This window comes from Symphalangus syndactylus, chromosome 10 (genome assembly GCF_028878055.3).
Source record: "Symphalangus syndactylus isolate Jambi chromosome 10, NHGRI_mSymSyn1-v2.1_pri, whole genome shotgun sequence".
In the NCBI taxonomy this organism is placed as follows: domain Eukaryota; kingdom Metazoa; phylum Chordata; class Mammalia; order Primates; family Hylobatidae; genus Symphalangus; species Symphalangus syndactylus.
This window is the reverse complement of record NC_072432.2, coordinates 96,882,762-96,902,233: the sequence shown is the minus strand read 5'-3', so window position 1 is coordinate 96,902,233 and position 19,472 is coordinate 96,882,762. Positions and strand designations below refer to the sequence as shown.

Below are 19,472 nucleotides of genomic sequence, written 5' to 3'. Positions count from 1 at the left end.
ATCCTAGCTACTCAAGAGGCTGAGGCAAGAGAATCGCTTGAACCCAGGAGGTGTGGGTTGCAGTGAGCTGAGATCGTGCTACTGCACTCCAGCCTGGGCGACAGAGTAAGACTCCATCTCAAAAAGAAAAAAAAGGGGGGGTGGGGCTGGGAACAACTGATGCAGGTGATAGCATGGCTGAATCTTTATAATCTTTAGATTACGTTGAGCAAAAGAATCCAGGCACAAAAGACTACTTAGCTGTATGATTCTGCTCTCATGAAGTTTGAGAACAGGTAAAATCTATAGGGATCAAAATCAGAATGATTGCCTCTCAGCGAGGAGTATTGACTGGAAAAGGGCATGGAAAAGCTTTCGGCAGTGAGGGAAATGTTCCCTCTCTTGATCTGAGTGATGATTACATGAATGTATACATTTTACAAAACTCATTAAACTGCACATGTAGGATGTGTACATTTTACTCTATGTGAAACTAACCCGAATATTTTTAAAAAAAGAAAGAGATGGCAATTATTATTTAAGACCATAACCAACACCCTTTTACATTTGCTACTAAATGGAAAATATAAGAAAATGCATTAATGGTGTTCCATTTGTCTTATTGTTCAACTCTTCAAGAAATCATTCAAATCAAAATAATTGTGTTTCTCATCCTGTTCTGGTCCCCTGTGGAGGTAACCTGAGAAAGCTCCTTGGAGTTCATTAGAAGGGCCACACTTTCAAGAAGTTTCTCAAAACTCAGAAGAAAAAAGTAATGGAAGAAGTGATTTTTTTAAGGGAAAAAGTTTTATTAATTCCATCTCTCTTCTAGAATATTTTTCAGGGTTTTAAATGTACAAAATCTTGGAGCTACCCCCAATTATAAGATGAAAATTTTAGTGTAGCCTGAAATTCCTCACTGAACTCTGAACTCTCACTTTTCTGACAATACGCTTAGATCTTCTTAAGGATGAAAAACATGGGCTTGGATTCTTCCCATACCTCATGCTTCAAATAGCCCTTGATGACCCTGAGGCCGTAGTGCTGTGTTTCGGTCAAACAACAGCCCAGAACCGAAGTTTTGTGAGTGCATAAGTCACCCTACTAAAGCACAGGAGCTCTGGAGTCCTCCCAACTTCACCATTCCCTGCTGTTAGCTCCTTAAGGTGAATGCAAAGTGAAAGGAGCAACTTTCAAAGTTCTTGCTGTAGTGTCCACCCTTAGCTCTCAAACCCACCAACTAACCCAGCAAAGTCTGGGGGGCCTCAGATCAGCCCAACCCTCTGCCAGCTCCGCCTTCACAGACGAGGGATCAGGGCCCCAGTGCTGTGCCTAAGACCTCCTTCAACTCAGCAGTAGCCCAGTGGAAGCTGCAGGATCCCGGATCCAGATCCACTGTGCGTGGCAAGACCAGCACCCCTCCCTGCCCCCAACACTGTCCACCACCATCTGTTTTGAGTCCAGCAATCTCATCCTGCCCCTTTATTCTAGTTAGATACCTCAATACAAGAAACCCAGTTTTCCAGCTCAACTCACATTCTCCTAACTCTAATTCCAAGTAGGTCTTTACATTCCCTTTTATTCCTGCAACTCCCACCCCTTCCTGACTTCTGAAACTGGTCCTCTGTGCCCTCCAATATTTACACCAACAAAATTTCCTCCATCCTCTTCCCTTCCCTACAAATTCCCTCCATTTTGTTTTCCCTAAAACCTGGTTCTCCCCTGAGGACACTGTTTCTTCTGCAACACTTCTGCTCCCCTCATCCAACTGGACCTGGCAGCATGCAAGACGTCTTCATTTCTCTTCATTGCTGCTCTCCCTCCTTCCCTAAAAACACCCAGCTTTGAATCTCACGTCACTGGACTCCAGCAATCACTGTGTCTTCTCGCAGCCCCACAAATCACTCCCTGAGTTGCTAGCTCCCAGCTCTCCATCACTACTCTTGATAATTCTTGGTGATTTCAATACCCACATAGCTGATGCTTCTCATACCCTGGCCTCCCCATCCCCTGATCTCCTCTCCAGTGATGTGCTCTCCACTCCTGCCTTGACTGCCACTCACTCCAGTGGCCACACCCTTAAGCAAGACTCCTCAAGAGTCGCTTACACTAGCTGCCTCCAATTCATTGATTCTCTGTTGAACTGACTCTCATAAGGTTTTCATCCCACTACTTCCTAGAAACTGCTCTTGTCAAGCATCTGCATGACCTCCAAGTTGTTACATTCACTGACCAATTCTCAGTCCTTATCCCACTGACCTCTCAGCAGCATTTGCCATAGTTCATCACTCTTTCCTCTTTGATACTCTTTCTTCCCTTGATATCCAGGATCCACATGCTGTCTCTCCTAATACCCCACTGCCCTCACCTCCTCAAACTCTAGGGCTCAGTCCTTAGATTTCCCCTCCCTCACCCCAGAGTGATCACACCCAGTCCTGTGGCTCTAAAGGCCATTTATATCTGGGGTGACTCCCAATGAGTATCTCCAGCCCAGGCCTCTCCTGTGAGTTCCAGACCCATAGATCTTGTAGACTACTCAAGATCTCCATTTGGCTGTCTCCCCGGCAGGTCAAATTCAACACGTACAAGACTGAGCTCTTGATCTTCCTGACACCCTGCTCCTCCAGAGGATTTCCCACCCTGTTTATGAGAAATTCATCCCTCCAGTTACTCAGGCCCAAAACCTTGGAATCACCCTTGCTCCTTTTCTTTCGGTCACACCCACAATCCATCCATAAGCAAACTATCTTCCCCCTCCCCTGATTTCTCACCAGGTTTACTGCAGCAGCCTCCAGACTGGTTTTTCTGTTTTAACCCTTGCCCTCTTCTGTCTGTGATCCTGTTAAAATGTCCATCTGATTGTTGAAAACTTCCAGTGGCTTTCCATCTCACTCAGAAGGAAAACCTAAGTTCTTGCAGTGATTCGTACGGCCTCACTGGTCTGCTCTGTTTCCTCCCTGAGGACATTTCCTGCTGCGGGCCCCTCACTCTGGGCCACCCACACTGGCCTTCTTGCTGTTTCTCAAGCTCACCAGGCTTTGAGCCAGCTGTTCCTTCTTCCTGAAGTGCTCCACCCTCAGGTAGTCATACGGCTCACGCCCTACCTTCAGGAGGTCTTGACTCGCATCATTTTCTCCACGCAGTCTTGCCTGACCACCTATTTAAAAGCGAAGCCTTCTCCCTGGTGTATCTCAGCACCTCCCTTCTCCTTCCCTGCTTGATTTTTCTTCACAGCACTTACCACCATCTGTGGTGGGCTGGAAAACATGGCCACAGTATTTTGCAGCTACTCCTATCAATCTGGGCTAGGCTTATGACCAGTAGAATGTGGCAGAAGTAACGGTGTACCAGCTCCAGAGCCTAGAACTGAAGACATCTTGCAGCTTCTGCCTTCACCCTTTTGGAAAAATGCCCTGAGGCCATCATGCTTTGAGGAAGCCCAGGAGGAAAGACTGCAGAGAGGCTCAACCACCTCAGCTCTCCCAGCTGAGCTCAGCCGCCCACCGATCCCCCAGCTGAATGCAACCATAAGAGCAAGCCCAGGTGAGACCAGCAAAGAGCTGCCCAGTCAAAGCAAATCTGTATATTTGTGGGATAAATGCATAGAATGAATAGACAAATGAAAGATAGGCCAGAGCTCTGTGTGGATTTTAGTTAATATGATTTAGTATGCAATCCTACTTTACGAATTCTCTTTTATACATCAAAGTTATTACTTGCAATGTGCTATCAGGTATGAGGTGTTTAAGTGTCACCAACTGAATCTGATGTTGCATTTTCTTTACCATAGCATATGTCAAGGGTCAGGCCCACACTGTATATGGAAATAAGACTTTCATCTCATTTGCAAATGACTATAATGTTACTATTGTTTAACAAAGTTGGGGTGTTTAAATATTTTAAAATATTCTTTAACATAACTTCTCTACCCCACCAGTGGACATCTAACTGGAGTCTACATGCCTAACTTAATTTTTTCTTTCTTTCTTTTTTTTTTTTTTTTTTGAGACAGAGTCTCGCTCTGTTGCCCAGGCTGGAGTGCAGTGGCGCGATCTCAGCTCACTGCAACCTCCGCCTCACGAGTTCACGCCATTGTCCTGCCTCAGCCTCCCTAGTAGCTGGGACTACAGGCGCCCGCTACCACGCCCGACTAGTCTTTGGTATTTTTAGTAGAGATGGGGTTTCACCGTGTTAGCCAGGATGGTCTCGATCTCCTGACCTCGTGATCCGCCCGCCTTGGCCTCCCAAAGTGCTGGGATTACAGGCGTGAGCCACTGCGCCCGGCCAATTTTTTCTTATAATTTCCTTATTCTCTCCACTCTCGATTACTTTTATTCTCCACTGAATGTGAAAAAAAAAAACAACCTCTTTAAAGCAGACTCACCAAAACTTCTAGTAAATACTTAGTACTTCTCCATTCCAGAATGCAAAGTCTTTTATGTTCTACTAAAAATAACTTTGACTTTTATCCGCTTGTTTAATTCATTATTATAACCATAACACTTTTTTTCAAATAATTCCCACATTTTCCCCACATATCAAATCTATGTTTTGTGGAATGTCTTTTGCTTTTTGTTTGCTAACATTGCATTGTTTGCTCTTCTCTAATAATCTGTGTCTTCTAATAAAATCTCTTACTTTGCAGAGCATTGCTTAGCGGATTTTTAAAATCTCATTGTGTGAACACATACAGTTCATTTGTATATCTGCCATAATCCATTTCCACATGGAATCTCTCTCGGGAAGTATTTTCTATTTCCTTCAGATATGCCAATTACTTCATTTTCTCTCTTAGCTACTGTGACTCCTTAAGAAGAATATCCTCTGTTATGAGAATGCAGTCATTATTAAAACAATTAGAGTCTTGTTTAGAGAGGAAGATGTTTATGTCATGCCAGATTATAGCCTAAGATTCAATATTTATGAACTTAATTTATTATAGAAATGAGGAGTTTTAAGCAAGCATACAGATTCTTTCACCCCTATAAAAGCATGTGCAACTTCGCCTATCTTAAGTAGCCTCAAAAGCAAAAGTTTTCACCTTCTATTCTTGGTATGACATGTAAGGAAGGTCAGGCTTCCTGTTGATAAAAAGATTTCTCCTTCAGATGCACAATGATTGTTTCATTATCAATTGGAACAGAGCGAACTGAATGCTTAGTTTTATACTATGATACCATGCAAGCCTTATAACTAAAAATCTGTTGGTTTTGTTTTTTGTTTTTTTGGTTTTTTTTAGACAGGGTCTCCTTCGCACTGTCACCCAGGCTGGAGTGCAATGGCGTGACCTCAGCTCACTCCAGCCTCCAATCCCCAGCTCAAGCAATCCTCCTACCTCAGCCTCCTGATTAGCTGGGACTATAGCCATGTGCCACCATGCCCAGATTTTTTTTGTATTTTTAGTAGAGACGGGGTTTTGCTGTGTTGCCCAGACTAGTCTCAAACTCCTGACCTCAAGCGATCCATCCACCTTGGCCTCCCAAAGTACTGGGATTACAGGCATGAGCCACCACGCCCAGCAGAAAAGTCTGCTATTTTAAAGGGAAACAGAGGACAAGAATCATTTGTAAATATCTCAGCTTTCTCCTTTGTGTGTCACACTAGATTCTTTTACCCCCAAGCTTCTCTATGCCACAGGGACAATGCTGAGTGAAAAGTACCCTGAATGGACTATGAGACCCTAAGTTCCTAGTCTAAACCCAGCATCTAAGTTTTTTCTGTACAGGAAAACTGTACAGAAACATGAAAAAACATGAAGTTTTTTCTTCATGTACAGGAAGAGCTTAGACTAAGTACACACTATGATAATATCCATTCTATTTAACTCTGTGATTATTGGATAATTGGAGTTAATAGGAAAGTGAGTGGTTTTCAACTGACATTTCCTGTAAGTTAGAAAATGAATTGTTCCCTCCTCTATGTTCCCCTTGGATTTGGTGCCTACCTGTGGACAGGCCTCTAACCACACTGTGTCACGGTTATCATGGTAAATGGGGCCACCACACATAGACCCCTTGCAACAGACCCACCCTCTTGTGCTGTCTGAAGAGCTGCCCTTCGTCCTAAGGCCAATCCTTCCCCTGTGCTTTGAACATGCCTCGTCTGTCTCCTCAGGAAACGTAGGTGTTTTTTTCTTTTTTTCTCTTATATTTTAACCTTGCCCTCTAATCTGGATCCTTCCTGTTAGCCTTTTTTTTTTTTTTTTTTTTTTTCTGAGACGGAGTCTCGCTCTGTTCCCCAGGAGTGCAATGGTGCAATCTCGGCTCACTGCAGACTCAGCCTCAGCCTCTGCCTCCCGGGTTCCAGCGATTCTCCTGCCTCAGCCTCCCAGGCAGCTGGGATTACAGGCACCCACCACCACGCCTGGCTAATTTTTTTTGTATTTTTAGTAGAGATGGGGTTTCACCATGTTGGCTGGGCTGGTCTCGAACTCCTGACCTCAGGTGGTCCACCCACCTTGGCCTCCCAAAGTGCTAGGATTACAGGCATGAGCTACCGCCCCTGGCACTTGTCAGCTTTTAACAAGCACAAACACTACCATTAATTTTTTCTCCCTTCTCTCGCAACCCCTCCAGCTGCCCATCATATGTCTCTTCCTTTTCATGGCCAAAGTTCTGTGGCTGCAGCCTTCACTTCTCCATCTTCCTTCCCTCCTCAACCCTCTCCAGTCAGGCTGAGAGTCCTACTCCAGGAGCCAGTGGTTTCCATCCATCCTCCTTTCTTTCTCCTCATCGTCTCAGCCTCTCAGCAACATTCGATGCAGTTGGCCACTCTCTCCTTGGCTTTTGTGGCACCACACTTTCCTGCTTCTCTCCAGCTTCCCTTCTCATTCCTTCTCAGCCTCCCTTACAGGCTCATCCTCTGAATGATAAACGTTGAATGAACTGAAGGCTCAGTCCTTGTCCGTCTTCCAGTCTCACTCCCTTCTCTCTCCCAGGTGGGTTCTTCAATGCCTACATCAATTATCACCTACTCCCTTATGGCTCCCAAACATGCCTTTCCCTCCAGACCTCTCCTCTGAACTCCAGACCCTTCTATCCCACTGCCCACCTAACATCACTACCGGGACATCTCCCAGGCACCCCAAATTCTGCATGTTCCAAACTGAACACCTTCTTCCAGGTTTTCCCTGTCTTGGTGAATGACATAACCATCCTCTAGCTCTCCTAAGCCCGGATTCACCCCTTCATTTCTACCTCACCCTCCATAATCATCAACTTCTGACCATTTTGCCTCCTGAATAGCTTAAGATTCCTTCTGCTTTGTTCCATCTTGACAGCCAGCATCATGACTCACCGGGCTGCTGCAGTAACCTCTCTTCTGGACTTCCTGCACCCACTCTATTCATTAAGCAGCAGCCAGTGGTGTCTTTGAAACACAAATATATCCACACCATATGGCTAAACACTCTAGTGGCCTCCCATTGTTCCTAAGAGAGAGGTCAAATCCTTAAAAGGATGGCCTAACTGATAATGGTACAGGAGTTGGTCATCATCCTGTTTGTTCTCAGACACTTTCTCTGACTTTGGCCTTCTCTGATCTGTATCTCCAGGGGCTCACCCCATGCAAGCTCTGCAAGTGACATTTCCCAGCCTCCCTTGCCCTCTGGCTTCTGGCCAGGCTCTGCTAATGAGGAAAGACACCAGGGCATCTCTCCCCATCTCGCTCAGCCTCGTGTGTGACCTCTGGGAGTGGCTGCATCTCCGATCTTTCAGCTCCCACGTGACAGCCTCTCCTGCAGTCCCAGCTCCTACCAGACAGCCCCTGTATTACTTTCCTGTGGCTGCCATAATGAATTATCACAAAGTATTTTTGAAAAACCAACAAGCTTTTGTTTGTTTATTTGTTTTGAGACAGAGCCTTGTCCTATCACCCAGGCTGGAGTGCAGTGGCGCAATCTTGGCCCACTGCAACTTCTGCCTCCTGGGTTCAAGCCATTCTCCTGCCTCAGCCTCCCGAGTAGCTGGGATTACAACCGCCCGCTACCATGCCCAGCTAATTTTTGTATTTTTAGTAAAGATGGGGTTTCGCCATGTTGGCCAGGCTGATCTCAAGTGATCTGCCTGCCTTGGCCTCCCAAAGTGCTGGAATTACAGCGTGGTTAAAGGCTGTTCTAGAGGTAGGTATCAAATCCAAGGGGCACATAGAGGAGGGAACAATTCATTTTCCAGCTTTCAGGAAATGTCCGTTGAAAACCACTCACTTTCCTATTAACTCCAATTATCCAATAATCACAGAGTTTATAAAATGTGTGTTACCTTAGTGTTTACCTAATCTAAACTATTACTGTACATGAAGAAAACAGACCGGAAAAAAATGTAAGTGCTAGATTTCGACTACGAGCCACTACACCTGGCCAACAAGGTGTTTTTGATTACTTCAAATTATTCAAAGTGTGGCCAGCTGTTGCTGGGAAGGTAAAGACCCTTTTGCTGTACTTTCCAGTAGAGGGCTTTTCCTGAAAGAAAAAAGAAAAAAAAATAGACACCTTTGCTGTGGAAGGATTCAAATCAGATGTTGCCAAAAGAAGACATATAAATGGCCAACAAGCTTATAAAAAATACTCATCACCACTAATGATCAGAGAAATGTAGATTACAGAATGAGATACCACCTCACGCCAGTCAGAATGGCTACTGTTAAAAAGTTAAAAAACAACAAATGTTGGTGAGGATGTTGAAGAAGGGAATGCTTATACACTTTTGAGGAGAATGTAAATTAGTACAAACTATATGGAAAACAGTATGGAGACCAGGCATGGTGCTCACACCTGTAATCTCAGCACTTTGGGAGGCTGAGGTGGGAGGATCACTTGAAACCAAAGAGGTCAAGGCTGGCTGCAGTAAGCCGTGATCACACCACTGCACTCCAGCCTGGGTGACTGAGTGAGACCCAGTCTCGAAAAAAAAAAAAAGTCAAAACCAGTATGGAGAACTGCCATTTGGTCCAGCAATCCCACTATTGGCTATCTCCTCAAAGGAAAAGAAATCATTATATTAAAAAGATAACTGCACACATATGTTTATCACAGCACTATTCACAATAGCAAAGATATGGAATCAAACTAAGTATTCACCAGTGGGTGACTGGGTAAAGAAAATGTGTGTATGTGTGTGCACGTGTGTGTGTATACATATCCATACATGGAATACTACTCAGCCATAAAAAATAATGGAATCATGTCTTTTTCATCAATGTGGATGGAACTGGAAGCCATTATTATGTAAGTGAAACATCTCAGAAAGAGAAAGTCAAATACAGCCTGTTCTCTCTCAATAATCAGTAACTAAATAATGTGTACATATGTACTTAGAGTGTCGAATAATAAACACTAAAGTCTAGGAAGGATGGGAGGGTAGGAAGGTGGGAGCAGGGGTAAGGGATAAGGAATTAATGTGTGTAATGTACATTATTCAAGTGATGGCTACACTAAATGCTTAGACTTTATCATTATGTAATATAGCCATATGACAAAGCTGGACTTGTACCCCCTAAATCTATTTTTTTTTTTTTTTTTGAGACTGAGTGTTGCTTTGTCACCCAGGCTGGAGAGCAGTGGCACAATCTAAGCTCGCTGTAATCTCTGCCTCCTGGGTTCAAGCAATTCTTCTGTCTCAGCCTCCTGAGTAGCTGGGATTACAGGCACCCGCCACCATGCCTGGCTAATTTTTGTATTTTTAGTAGACACAGGGTTTCACCATATTGGTCAGGCTGGTCTCAAACTCCTGACCTCAGGTGATCCACCCATCTAGGCCTCCCAAAAGTGCTGGGATTACAGGTATGAGCCACTGCACCCAACCCCTAAATCTATTTTTAAACAACAACAACAACAACAAAAGTTGTTGAACAATCAACAGCTTGAAGCTAAAGAACAACTTGGGTTCTTTGGGTATTTTGTTTTATTTTATTTAATTAATTTATTTGTTTTTCCTGAGACAGAATCTTGCTGTCACCCAGGCTAGAGTGCAGTGGCACTATCTCAGCTCACTGCAACCTCCACCTCCTGGGTTTAAGCAATTCTCCTGCCTCAGCCTCCCAAGTATCTGGGATTACAGGCATGCACCACCATGCGTGGCTAATTTTTGTATTTTTAGTAGAGATGAGGTTTCACCATATTGGCCAGGCTGGTCTCAAACTCCTGACCTCGTGATCCGCCCACCTCACCCTCCCAAAGTGCTGGGATTACAGGCGTGAGCCACTGTGTCCGGCCTCTTTGGGTATTTTAATGCTAATGTATTAGTCTTCTTCAGAACTTACACTGCTCAAAATAGCTTCTCTGTGTTTCTAAGACCATATAGCACTGCACTATATTACTTCCTAATTCTTGATCTTCAAATAGATATGCTATTGGACCATGCAGAGAATTGTGCATTTTAAAGGATGGTGAGTTTCTTATTAGAAACTTAGCTTTACTATTTTCCTTAAACAGTTAATCTTAGGATGTATTTTCAGAGAGAAAACTTTAAAATTGAGAACATGTACACCATTAATAATGCTTTAAATGATGCAAAGGGTAATGAAAGACCTGGGCAAGAGCATTTTTTTCTTTTCCCTAGGTTACAAAATGGGTCCTAAAAATACTAAAATATTTAAATTGCTTTCTACTGTCATAAAAGTTATGATTTTCCATTCAAAATGAAACATCCCTTAATCTAAAATAAAAGTTGAGGCCGGGCGCAGTGGCTCACGCCTGTAATCCCAGCACTTTGGGAGGCTGAGGCAGGCAAATCACTTGAGGTTAGGAGGAGTTCAAGACCAGCCTAGCCAACAAGGTGAGACCCCATCTCTACTAAAAATACAAAAATTAGCTGGGTGTGTTGGCATATGCCTGTAATCCCAGCTACTTGGGAGGCTGATGTACGAGAATTGCTTGAACCTGGGAGGCGGAGGTTGCAGTGAACTAAGATCATGCCACTGCACTCCAGCCTGGCCAACAGAGTGAGACTTTGTCTCAAAAAAAAAAAAAAAGTTGAAAAAATGAAATAAAAATAAAGAAATATATCCTCTTTTCATATGACAGAGGTTAGTCTTCTTTTTGTGGTAGAATATAGTAAATTATTGAGTTACAATAGTGTGTTAGAAATCTTGCATGATATTTAATAAATCTGACCTCCCTGTCTTCTGGCTGCATGGGGCATCACAACTTTCCAAGGTCATGTGCAAATGCTGAATTGGCTGCTCTATACTAGGTGTGCATGGGACACAGGAACCCATCTTCTTCTACATCATTTAGGCCTTTCTCCCCTCCAATCTGCATATTAGAAAAGCAGAATTTTGGACTAAATTTTGATGATTGATGGTCATGATTTATTATTATTATTTTTTTTATTATTATTATTTTTTGAGATGGAGTCTTGCTCTGTCGCCCAGGCTGGAGTGCAGTGGCACTATCTCGGCTCACTGCAAGCTCCACCTCCCAGAGTTTCACCGTGTTAGCCAGGATGGTCTCGATCTCCTGACCTCGTGATCTGCCCACCTCGGCCTCCCAAAGTGCTGGGATTACAGGCATGAGCCACCACGCCCGGCCTGACGGTCATGATTTAAAAGCTAATACTTTTTGATCACTTCTTTGTGCCAGGCATTGGCATTTAATTCTCTCAAAGCTTGCCCAAGAATCAACATTTATTACCTGTTTTATAAATGATGAAACTAAGGCTCAGAGAAGTTAAGTAACTTGCTGAAAGTCACACAGCTAGGACTTGCTAAAGCCAGGATTCACATTTCCCAAGCAGTGCTGGACTTAGTGCTGGTAACTGTTGGGCCACATCTCCAACCCCAGGTTTCTGGTACGTTTCCCCACTTGGTGCAAGGGATGCTGATTGTGCCCAGCACTTTTGGCAAAGTGTGTGCTCTGCTTCTAATGTAAGAATTCAATGCTGTTCTTTAATTGAACCTATAATTACTGTTTCATTAAGTTGGGAAAATCTCTGGATCCTATTGTTAGCAATCACAGAAAGTGTTCCAGCTGGGCGTGGCAGCTCATATCTGTAATCTCAGTCCTTTCAGAAGCCGAAGCAGGTGCATTACAAGAGGCCAGGAGTTCGAGACCAGCCTGGGCAACATGTCTCCACTAAAAATACAAAAATTAGCAAGGTGTGGTGGTGCACGCCTGTAGTCCCAGCAAATCGGGAGGCTGAGGTGGGAGGATCCCTTGAGCCCAGGAGGTCGAGGCTGCAGTGAGCTGAGATTGAGCCACTGCACACTAGCCTGGGCAACAGAGTGAGACCCTGTCTCAAAAAAGAAAAAAAAGAAAAAGGAAAGAAAGAGAAAGTGTTTCATTTTAAATAGACCTTCAAGCAGTTCATAGCATACATGTTCACCAGTGAAAGCATGTTTTTCCCCAGTGATAAGCTTAAATATCTCTGTGATATCAATGCTACCATTTTCTCAAGGTTCTACCCTGCTAGGCTGCCACCACATTCCTAAGAACCACGGGGAAAAGTCTTTGAAGTCCTTGAAGCCAGGAGTTTGAGATCAGCCTGGCAACATGGCAAAACCCTGTCTCTGCTAAAAATACAAAAATAAGCTGGGTGTGGTGGCAGACTCCTGTAGCCCCAGCTACTTGAGAGGCTGAGGCAGGAGAATTGCCTGAACCCAGGAGGCGGAAGCTGCAGTGAACCGAGATCGACAGAGTGAGACTCTGTCTCAAAACATATAATAATAATAATCATCATCATCCGACTGGGGACAACAAGTTTAAATAATATTTGACACAAAATATAGAAGTTATAAAATGATAATATGGTACCTACCATTATTTTTAAAGTTTTGCTCACCTGACAATACAGTGAAAAATCAGTCTGAGAATTTCTTCGGAGGAGCAAAAAGTAGCACATATGGCTACTTAGCATTTGAAATTTGGCTGGTTTGAATTGAAATGTGTTTGTTGTAAGCGTAATGTACAAACCAGATTCTGCGAACTCAGGACACACACAAAAAAAAGAACGTAAAATATCCCATTGGCAATTTTTACATCAATTACATGTTGAAATGATAATATTTTGAATATACTGAGCTAACTAAAATATAACTATTAAAGTTAATTTTGCCTGTTTCTTTTATCATATTAATGTCGTTGCTAGAAAATTTTTAATTTCAAATGTGGCTTCATATTTTGTACTGGACAGTACTGGGTTAAGTGATTACTTAGGGATAAAAGAAAGTATTCGCGTGAGTGCAATCAAGCAGTTCATAGCATACATGTTCACCAGTGAAAGCATTTTTTTCCCCCAGTGATAAGCTTAAATATCTCTGTGATATTGGCCAGGCACGGTGGCTCATGCCTGTAATCCCAGCACTTTGGGAGGCCAAGACAGGCAGATCATGAGGTTAGGAGATTGAGACCATCCTGGCTATCACAGTGAAACCCCGTCTCTACTAAACAAAATACAAAAAATTAGCCGGGCGTGGTGGCGGGCGCCTGTAGTCCCAGCTACTCTGGAGGCTGAGGCAGGAGAATGGGGTGAGCCCAGGAGGCGGAGCTTGCAGTGAGCCGAGATCGCGCCACTGCACTCCAGCCTGGGCGACAGAGCGAGACTCCGTCTCAAAAAAAAAAAAAAAAAAAAATATATATATATATATATATATCTGTAATATCAATGCTACCATTTTTTCAAGGTTCTACCTTGCTAGGCAGCCACTACATTCCTAAGAACCATGGGAAAAGGCATTTGCTCCTCCGAAGAAATTCTCAGACCAATTTCTCACTACTGAACAATGTGGACCGGGGTAACATATAAAGAACAGAAAAGTATCCAACATTTCCCATGTTGGTTTCAAAGCAGACAGCATGGTTCAGAGCAGCGGGCTCTGGTGCAGATCGCCCATCTCCACGGCAGAGGTGATCGTTTCCAGCGCAGCGGTGCAAAGCCAAAGGGCACCCACGAGTTCATTACATAATTCCTGGTAGCATGAGGCCAAGTGTGTATCTGCTCTAGGGGAACAGTCGGAGGCTCTGACAGGCAGAGCAAGGCGGTCATGACTATGTTTTCACAAAGTGTATGCTAGCGGTTGTTTGTTTAGAAAAAGACTGACCAGCTTTTTTTCCCCCCTTCTCCCTCTCTCTTTTTTTCCCTTGTAAACACTTTGGCATAATACTGAATGACTTTGTTTTTAAGCTGCCTTAGCCTTGCTTTGTGAAGAAAAAGCCTGAGTCTCCTTTCCCTGTGGGACACAGGTTGTTATTTTTGGAGCAGAAGTTCTTAGCCTGATCTCTGTCTAGATCAATTTCTGTCTTGAGACCGAGGTCTGTGACAGCTCCCAGCGTCCTCCGTGGAAGGAAGCTTCCTTGCTTGGTGGGGCGCATAGGCAAAGATGTCGAGGGGCCACGTCTGAAACTTCACTGCTCTTGGCTCCACGCGAAGGCTCCTTGGCATTCAGAGTCTGCTCGTTAGATTGTGCCCTTGGAACAGTCGCGACCGCATGCCGTGAGTGGCATGCTTTCTGTCTTTGGGATCATGGAAAATTCTTGTCTCATTCAGAGCCCAGACACTCCAGGCCAACTCCCTTCATTTCAGGAATATGGCTTTTTCTGCTTATACTGCTTCATGGTACGTTTTGGGTGGAGATGGCCCCCTCTTTTAACCCAAGGTACTCCAAGTCACAGACTCCTCAGAGCTAAGAAAGCTGGAGGATTTCTGCAAGCGATTCAGGGTGCATCTGCCCTGGCCAACAATGGAGTCCTTAGGGCCTCTGGGAACACATCTTGGGACTCAAAGCTCACAACATCCCCTCTGTAACCTGCTCTTCGTGTCAGGCTGCTAGACCCTGGGAGGAAACTGCTCTGACTTCTCACAGTTCCTCTGCCTGACCTGCTACTCCTAGGAGTTTACATAGCTTGAGCCTGGTAGGAAACAAGTAAAATTAGAAACAGATTAAACTACTGCATCAGCAACAAATTAGATGACAACGGTATGATCACTTCCTTGGAACACGGTTCTAGCTAGATATTCAGGATACAGGGCTATGTGGAGAAAGACCCTAAGATGAAGGGACCAGTCGGGGAGGTGGCCCCGGCAGGTGTCCCAGCGGCTTTTGCCTTGGCAGGTGGGAGCATGACCTGTCGTGTGCAGTTCCTGGCGGGCTATACATAGCCAGTCAAAGCTGCTTACAAGAGAAACCTCTTTCACACCCTCCACGGGTCCCACCCACAGGCCACAGGACTCACTGTAAATCCCCTGGACGTTGTCTCACCCGGGAAGGGAAAGCAGCCAGCAGCCCTCCAGCCCTCTTGTGCTTTCCCTGGGAGTGCGCCCCGTGCCCAGCCATGGTGGACATGGGGGCCCTGGACAACCTGATCGCCAACACCGCCTACCTGCAGGCCCGGAAGCCCTCGGACTGCGACAGCAAAGAGCTGCAGCGGCGGCGGCGTAGCCTGGCCCTGCCCGGGCTGCAGGGCTGCGCGGAGCTCCGCCAGAAGCTGTCCCTGAACTTCCACAGCCTGTGTGAGCAGCAGCCCATTGGTCGCCGCCTCTTCCGTGACTTCCTAGCCACAGTGCCCACGTTCCGCGAGGCGGCGACCTTCCTAGAGGACGTGCAGAACTGGGAGCTGGCCGAGGAGGGACCCACCAAGGACAGCGCGCTGCAGGGGCTGGTGGCCACTTGTGCGAGTGCCCCTGCCCCGGGGAACCCGCATCCTTTCCTCAGCCAGGCCGTGGCCACCAAGTGCCAAGCAGCCACCACTGAGGAAGAGCGAGTGGCCGCAGTGACTCTGGCCAAGGCTGAGGCCATGGCCTTCTTGCAAGAGCAGCCCTTCAAGGATTTCCTGACCAGCCCCTTCTACGACAAGTTTCTGCAGTGGAAACTCTTTGAGATGCAACCAGTGTCAGACAAGTACTTCACTGAGTTCAGAGTGCTGGGGAAAGGTGGTTTTGGGGAGGTAAGTGTCTCCCAGTAGCCAGGCTAGAAGGTGAAGCATAGAGCATGAAAGGGGGTAATGTTGCCTTTCTTTTTTAAAATCTCAATTACTTAGAACTAATTTCAGGACCACACGTGGAGGATTTCTAGCCCCATCTCCCCAGCCCCCTTCTTTGTGTGTGCCATGGTGTGAAATAAAACACAAATGGCATGAGAGAGACAAGCAAAATTTAGACTTGGCCAAGATTCTGTCATGGGTCTCCATCAAGAACGTGCTGAGATGCCCGGACACTTCAGAGAATGATAGCAATGTGTGACAGAAGATCTCCGTTTCCCCTAAACTGTGATAATGAAGGTACTTCAAGAAAAACGGATATTTAAGAAAACACTCTAACTAGCTGGGTGTGGTGGCATGCCTGTAATCCCAGCTACTCGGGAGGCTGAGGCAGGAGAATCACTTGAGCCTGGGAGGTGGAGGTTGCAGTGAGCCGAGATCGTGCCACTGCACTCCAGCCTGGGCGACAGAGTGAGACTCTCTCTCAAAAAAAAAAAAAAAAAAAAAAAAAAAAAAAAAAAAAAAGGAGGAAAGAAAGAAAACACTTATCTTGAAATAAAGTTGAGAACCTGTTTTGTACCACTGTTGTGCCCAGCTTTCTGTTTTTAAGTAATAAAAAATATTTCAGATAAAATTTGCTTGATAAAAAACTAACCATAAACCGTTTTAAAATGTACAATGCAGTGGCACTTTGCACGTATGCAGTGCTGGGTAAGCAACACCTCAATCTAGATCCGAGACACTCTCATCACCCCTGTGCCCATTAACAGTGCCTCCCCATCCCTCTCCTCCTCCAGCCCTGACAACCACTAGTCCGCTTTCTGTCTCTAGGGATTTGCCTATTCTGGATGTTTCACACAATATGTGACCTCTTGTGTCTGGCTTCTTTCACTCATTAGAATGTTTTGGGGGTTCATTCACACTGTAGCATGTGTCAGTACTCCATTCCTTTTTATGGCTGCATAGTATTCCATTGTATGGATATACTACACTTCATGTAGCCATTCATCTGTCGATGGACACTTGGGTTATTTTCACCTTTTGGCTATTGTGTGTGGTGCTGCTATTGATGCACAAGTATTTGTTTGAATACTTGTTTTCATTTCTCTTGGGTTTATGGCCAGGAGTGGAATTGCTAGGTCATATAGTGATATTACGTTTGACTTTTTAAGGAGCCACCAAACTTTCCACACTTTTTATTCCCACCGGCAGTGCTTAAAGGTTTCAATTTCTCCACATCCTTGCCAACACTTGATATTTTCCTGTATTTTTTTAATGAAGGCCGGCCTAGTGAGGTGAAGGAGTATCTCACTGTAGTCCCCACTTTTTCTTGAGAACACTTCTTATTTACAGCTTTTCCTTTCTCCAATGCCTGACATCTTCCCCCCCACCTCCTCCTTTATCATCTTCTCTCCACCTCTCTGCAGTACCATCTACTTCTACCTCTTTCTCTTCTTTTCTTTCTCCTTTAAGGTATGTGCCGTCCAGGTGAAAAACACTGGGAAGATGTATGCCTGTAAGAAACTGGACAAGAAGCGGCTGAAGAAGAAAGGTGGCGAGAAGATGGCTCTCTTGGAAAAGGAAATCTTGGAGAAGGTCAGCAGCCCTTTCATTGTCTCTCTGGCCTATGCCTTTGACAGCAAGACCCATCTCTGCCTTGTCATGAGCCTGATGAATGGGGGAGACCTCAAGTTCCACATCTACAATGTGGGCACACGCGGCCTGGACATGAGCCGGGTGATCTTTTACTCAGCCCAGATAGCCTGTGGGATGCTGCACCTCCATGAACTCGGCATCGTCTACCGGGACATGAAGCCTGAGAATGTGCTTCTGGATGACCTCGGCAACTGCAGGTTGTCTGACCTGGGGCTGGCCGTGGAGATGAAGGGTGACAAGCCCATCACCCAGAGGGTGAGTGACTCTCCACCTGCCCCAAGTGCAGGGCACAGAGTTGGAAAGGAGCGGAGAGGGCTTTTCTATTCCCAGGGCAAATAGAGCCTTGGACTTAATTCTTTTGGTTTTTTTTTCCTAAAGCGCTTATGTTGTCATCTTGCCTTAAGAGGAGTGGTGTAAGAGGATTAGCTTCATTGGCTATTTGAGGGCTACTTTGCTCTCCTCTCACAGGGGATGGGGGAGCCTCCTTTGTGAGCTGGGGATGGCCTGTGCTTTCGTGATGAGATGGAAAGAGCTCAATCCATAGTCAGGGTCCAGGTGTGTCCCATCAATAACCACCTCTATGGTGCTGTGTTCCTGAGCCAATAGAGCCTTGGTTTCCTTTTCTGGAAAATGAAGGGACTGGACCCTAAAATTCCATGATCCTAGGAGGTAAACTTTAATCAGATAAGAAAAAGAATAATCCGGCTGGGTGTGATGGCTCACGCCTGTAATCCCAGCATTCTGGGGAGGCCGAGGCAGGTGGATCTCCTGAGGTCAGGGGTTTGAGACCAGGCTGGCCAACATGGTGAAACCCCATCTCTAGTAAAAATACAAAAATTAGCCAGGCGTGATGACAGGCGCCTGTAATTCCAGCTACTCGGGAGGTTGAGGCAGGAGAATTGCTTGAACCTGGGAGGCGGAGTTTGCAGTGAGCCGAGATCATGCCACTGCACTCCAGCCTGATCAACAGAGCGAGACTCTGTTTCAAAAAAACAAAAAAAAAAAAAGAAAAGAAAAAAAAGAAAGAAAGAAGGAAAAAGAATGATCCTCTCGCACCTAGAACATTAAAAGTAAAATATCTTCTTTCCTGTTTAGTGTGGAAGAGGCAAATGTTTTGCATTGGATGAAGATGAAATTTTAAATGAAAATATATAGAAGAAAACAAAGGCAACTGATGTTTATTTTGATCAGTTTGGTTCAAAGTGACTTGCTGAAAATTCTTTGGTTAAAAAGGGAATTATAATTAAGCGATGATGTTAGGTGAACAATGGAAAATCTCTGGAATTCTAACGTCTTTACCTCTGAGTCTCTGTGCACAAAGGTGGGAGATTCCACAGCAAGACAAGGGCTCAAACCTGGCTCTTAAATGCTCACTTAAAACCTTATTTTTGTACAGTTTTCAGCCTACAGGGCCCAAAGGAAATGAGAAAAATCATGGCCAGTTTGGGAAACTGCTGTGGTGATTTTATGTGGCTGTAATGGAAGGGATGTTGACAAGACTGAAGGGCTGGGCTTCCACAGGTGCTGGAATGCCTTCGTTTAGGGGAAGAGGGGCTCTTGAAGGGTTTTAAGAAGGGAAATGACATGATTAGATTTCTGTCTTAAAAAGACCAATGCAGCAACAATTTGGAAGGTAGATGGTAGGTGGGGAAGTTAGTGAGGAGGCTAAGGTAGTGAGTGGCCCAGGCAAGAGATAATGGGGGTCTGTACAGGACAGTGGGATTGAAGAAGTGGGAGCAAACTGGAGCTTTTGGAAAGAGATCTGATGGGACTTCAGGACCAGCTGGGTATGGGGGTGAGGGGAAAATGAGCGTCTCTAGATCCAGTGGCCAGAAGGAAGAGCAGATCTGTAGGCAATCTGGCAAATTTAATTGTGATTATGTTGTCTATGAGGTTCCTGTAGAACGGCCAGGCAGAGATGTTCACT

At 45.1% G+C, this 19,472-nt stretch overlaps 1 protein-coding gene across 1 annotated transcript in view; it reads left to right on the top strand.

The window, feature by feature from the left end:
- The first annotated feature begins 14,545 nt into the window (after positions 1–14,545).
- Positions 14,546–19,472, top strand: part of GRK7 (G protein-coupled receptor kinase 7) — a 40,904-nt gene continuing 35,977 nt past the window's right edge. Inside the window, exons 1-2 of the mRNA XM_055295206.2 lie at positions 14,546–15,856; positions 17,363–17,800. Of these exons, the coding sequence (XP_055151181.2) occupies positions 15,245–15,856; positions 17,363–17,800 (1,050 nt within the window). The 5' untranslated portion in view covers positions 14,546–15,244. The remainder of the gene's footprint in view (positions 15,857–17,362; positions 17,801–19,472) is intronic.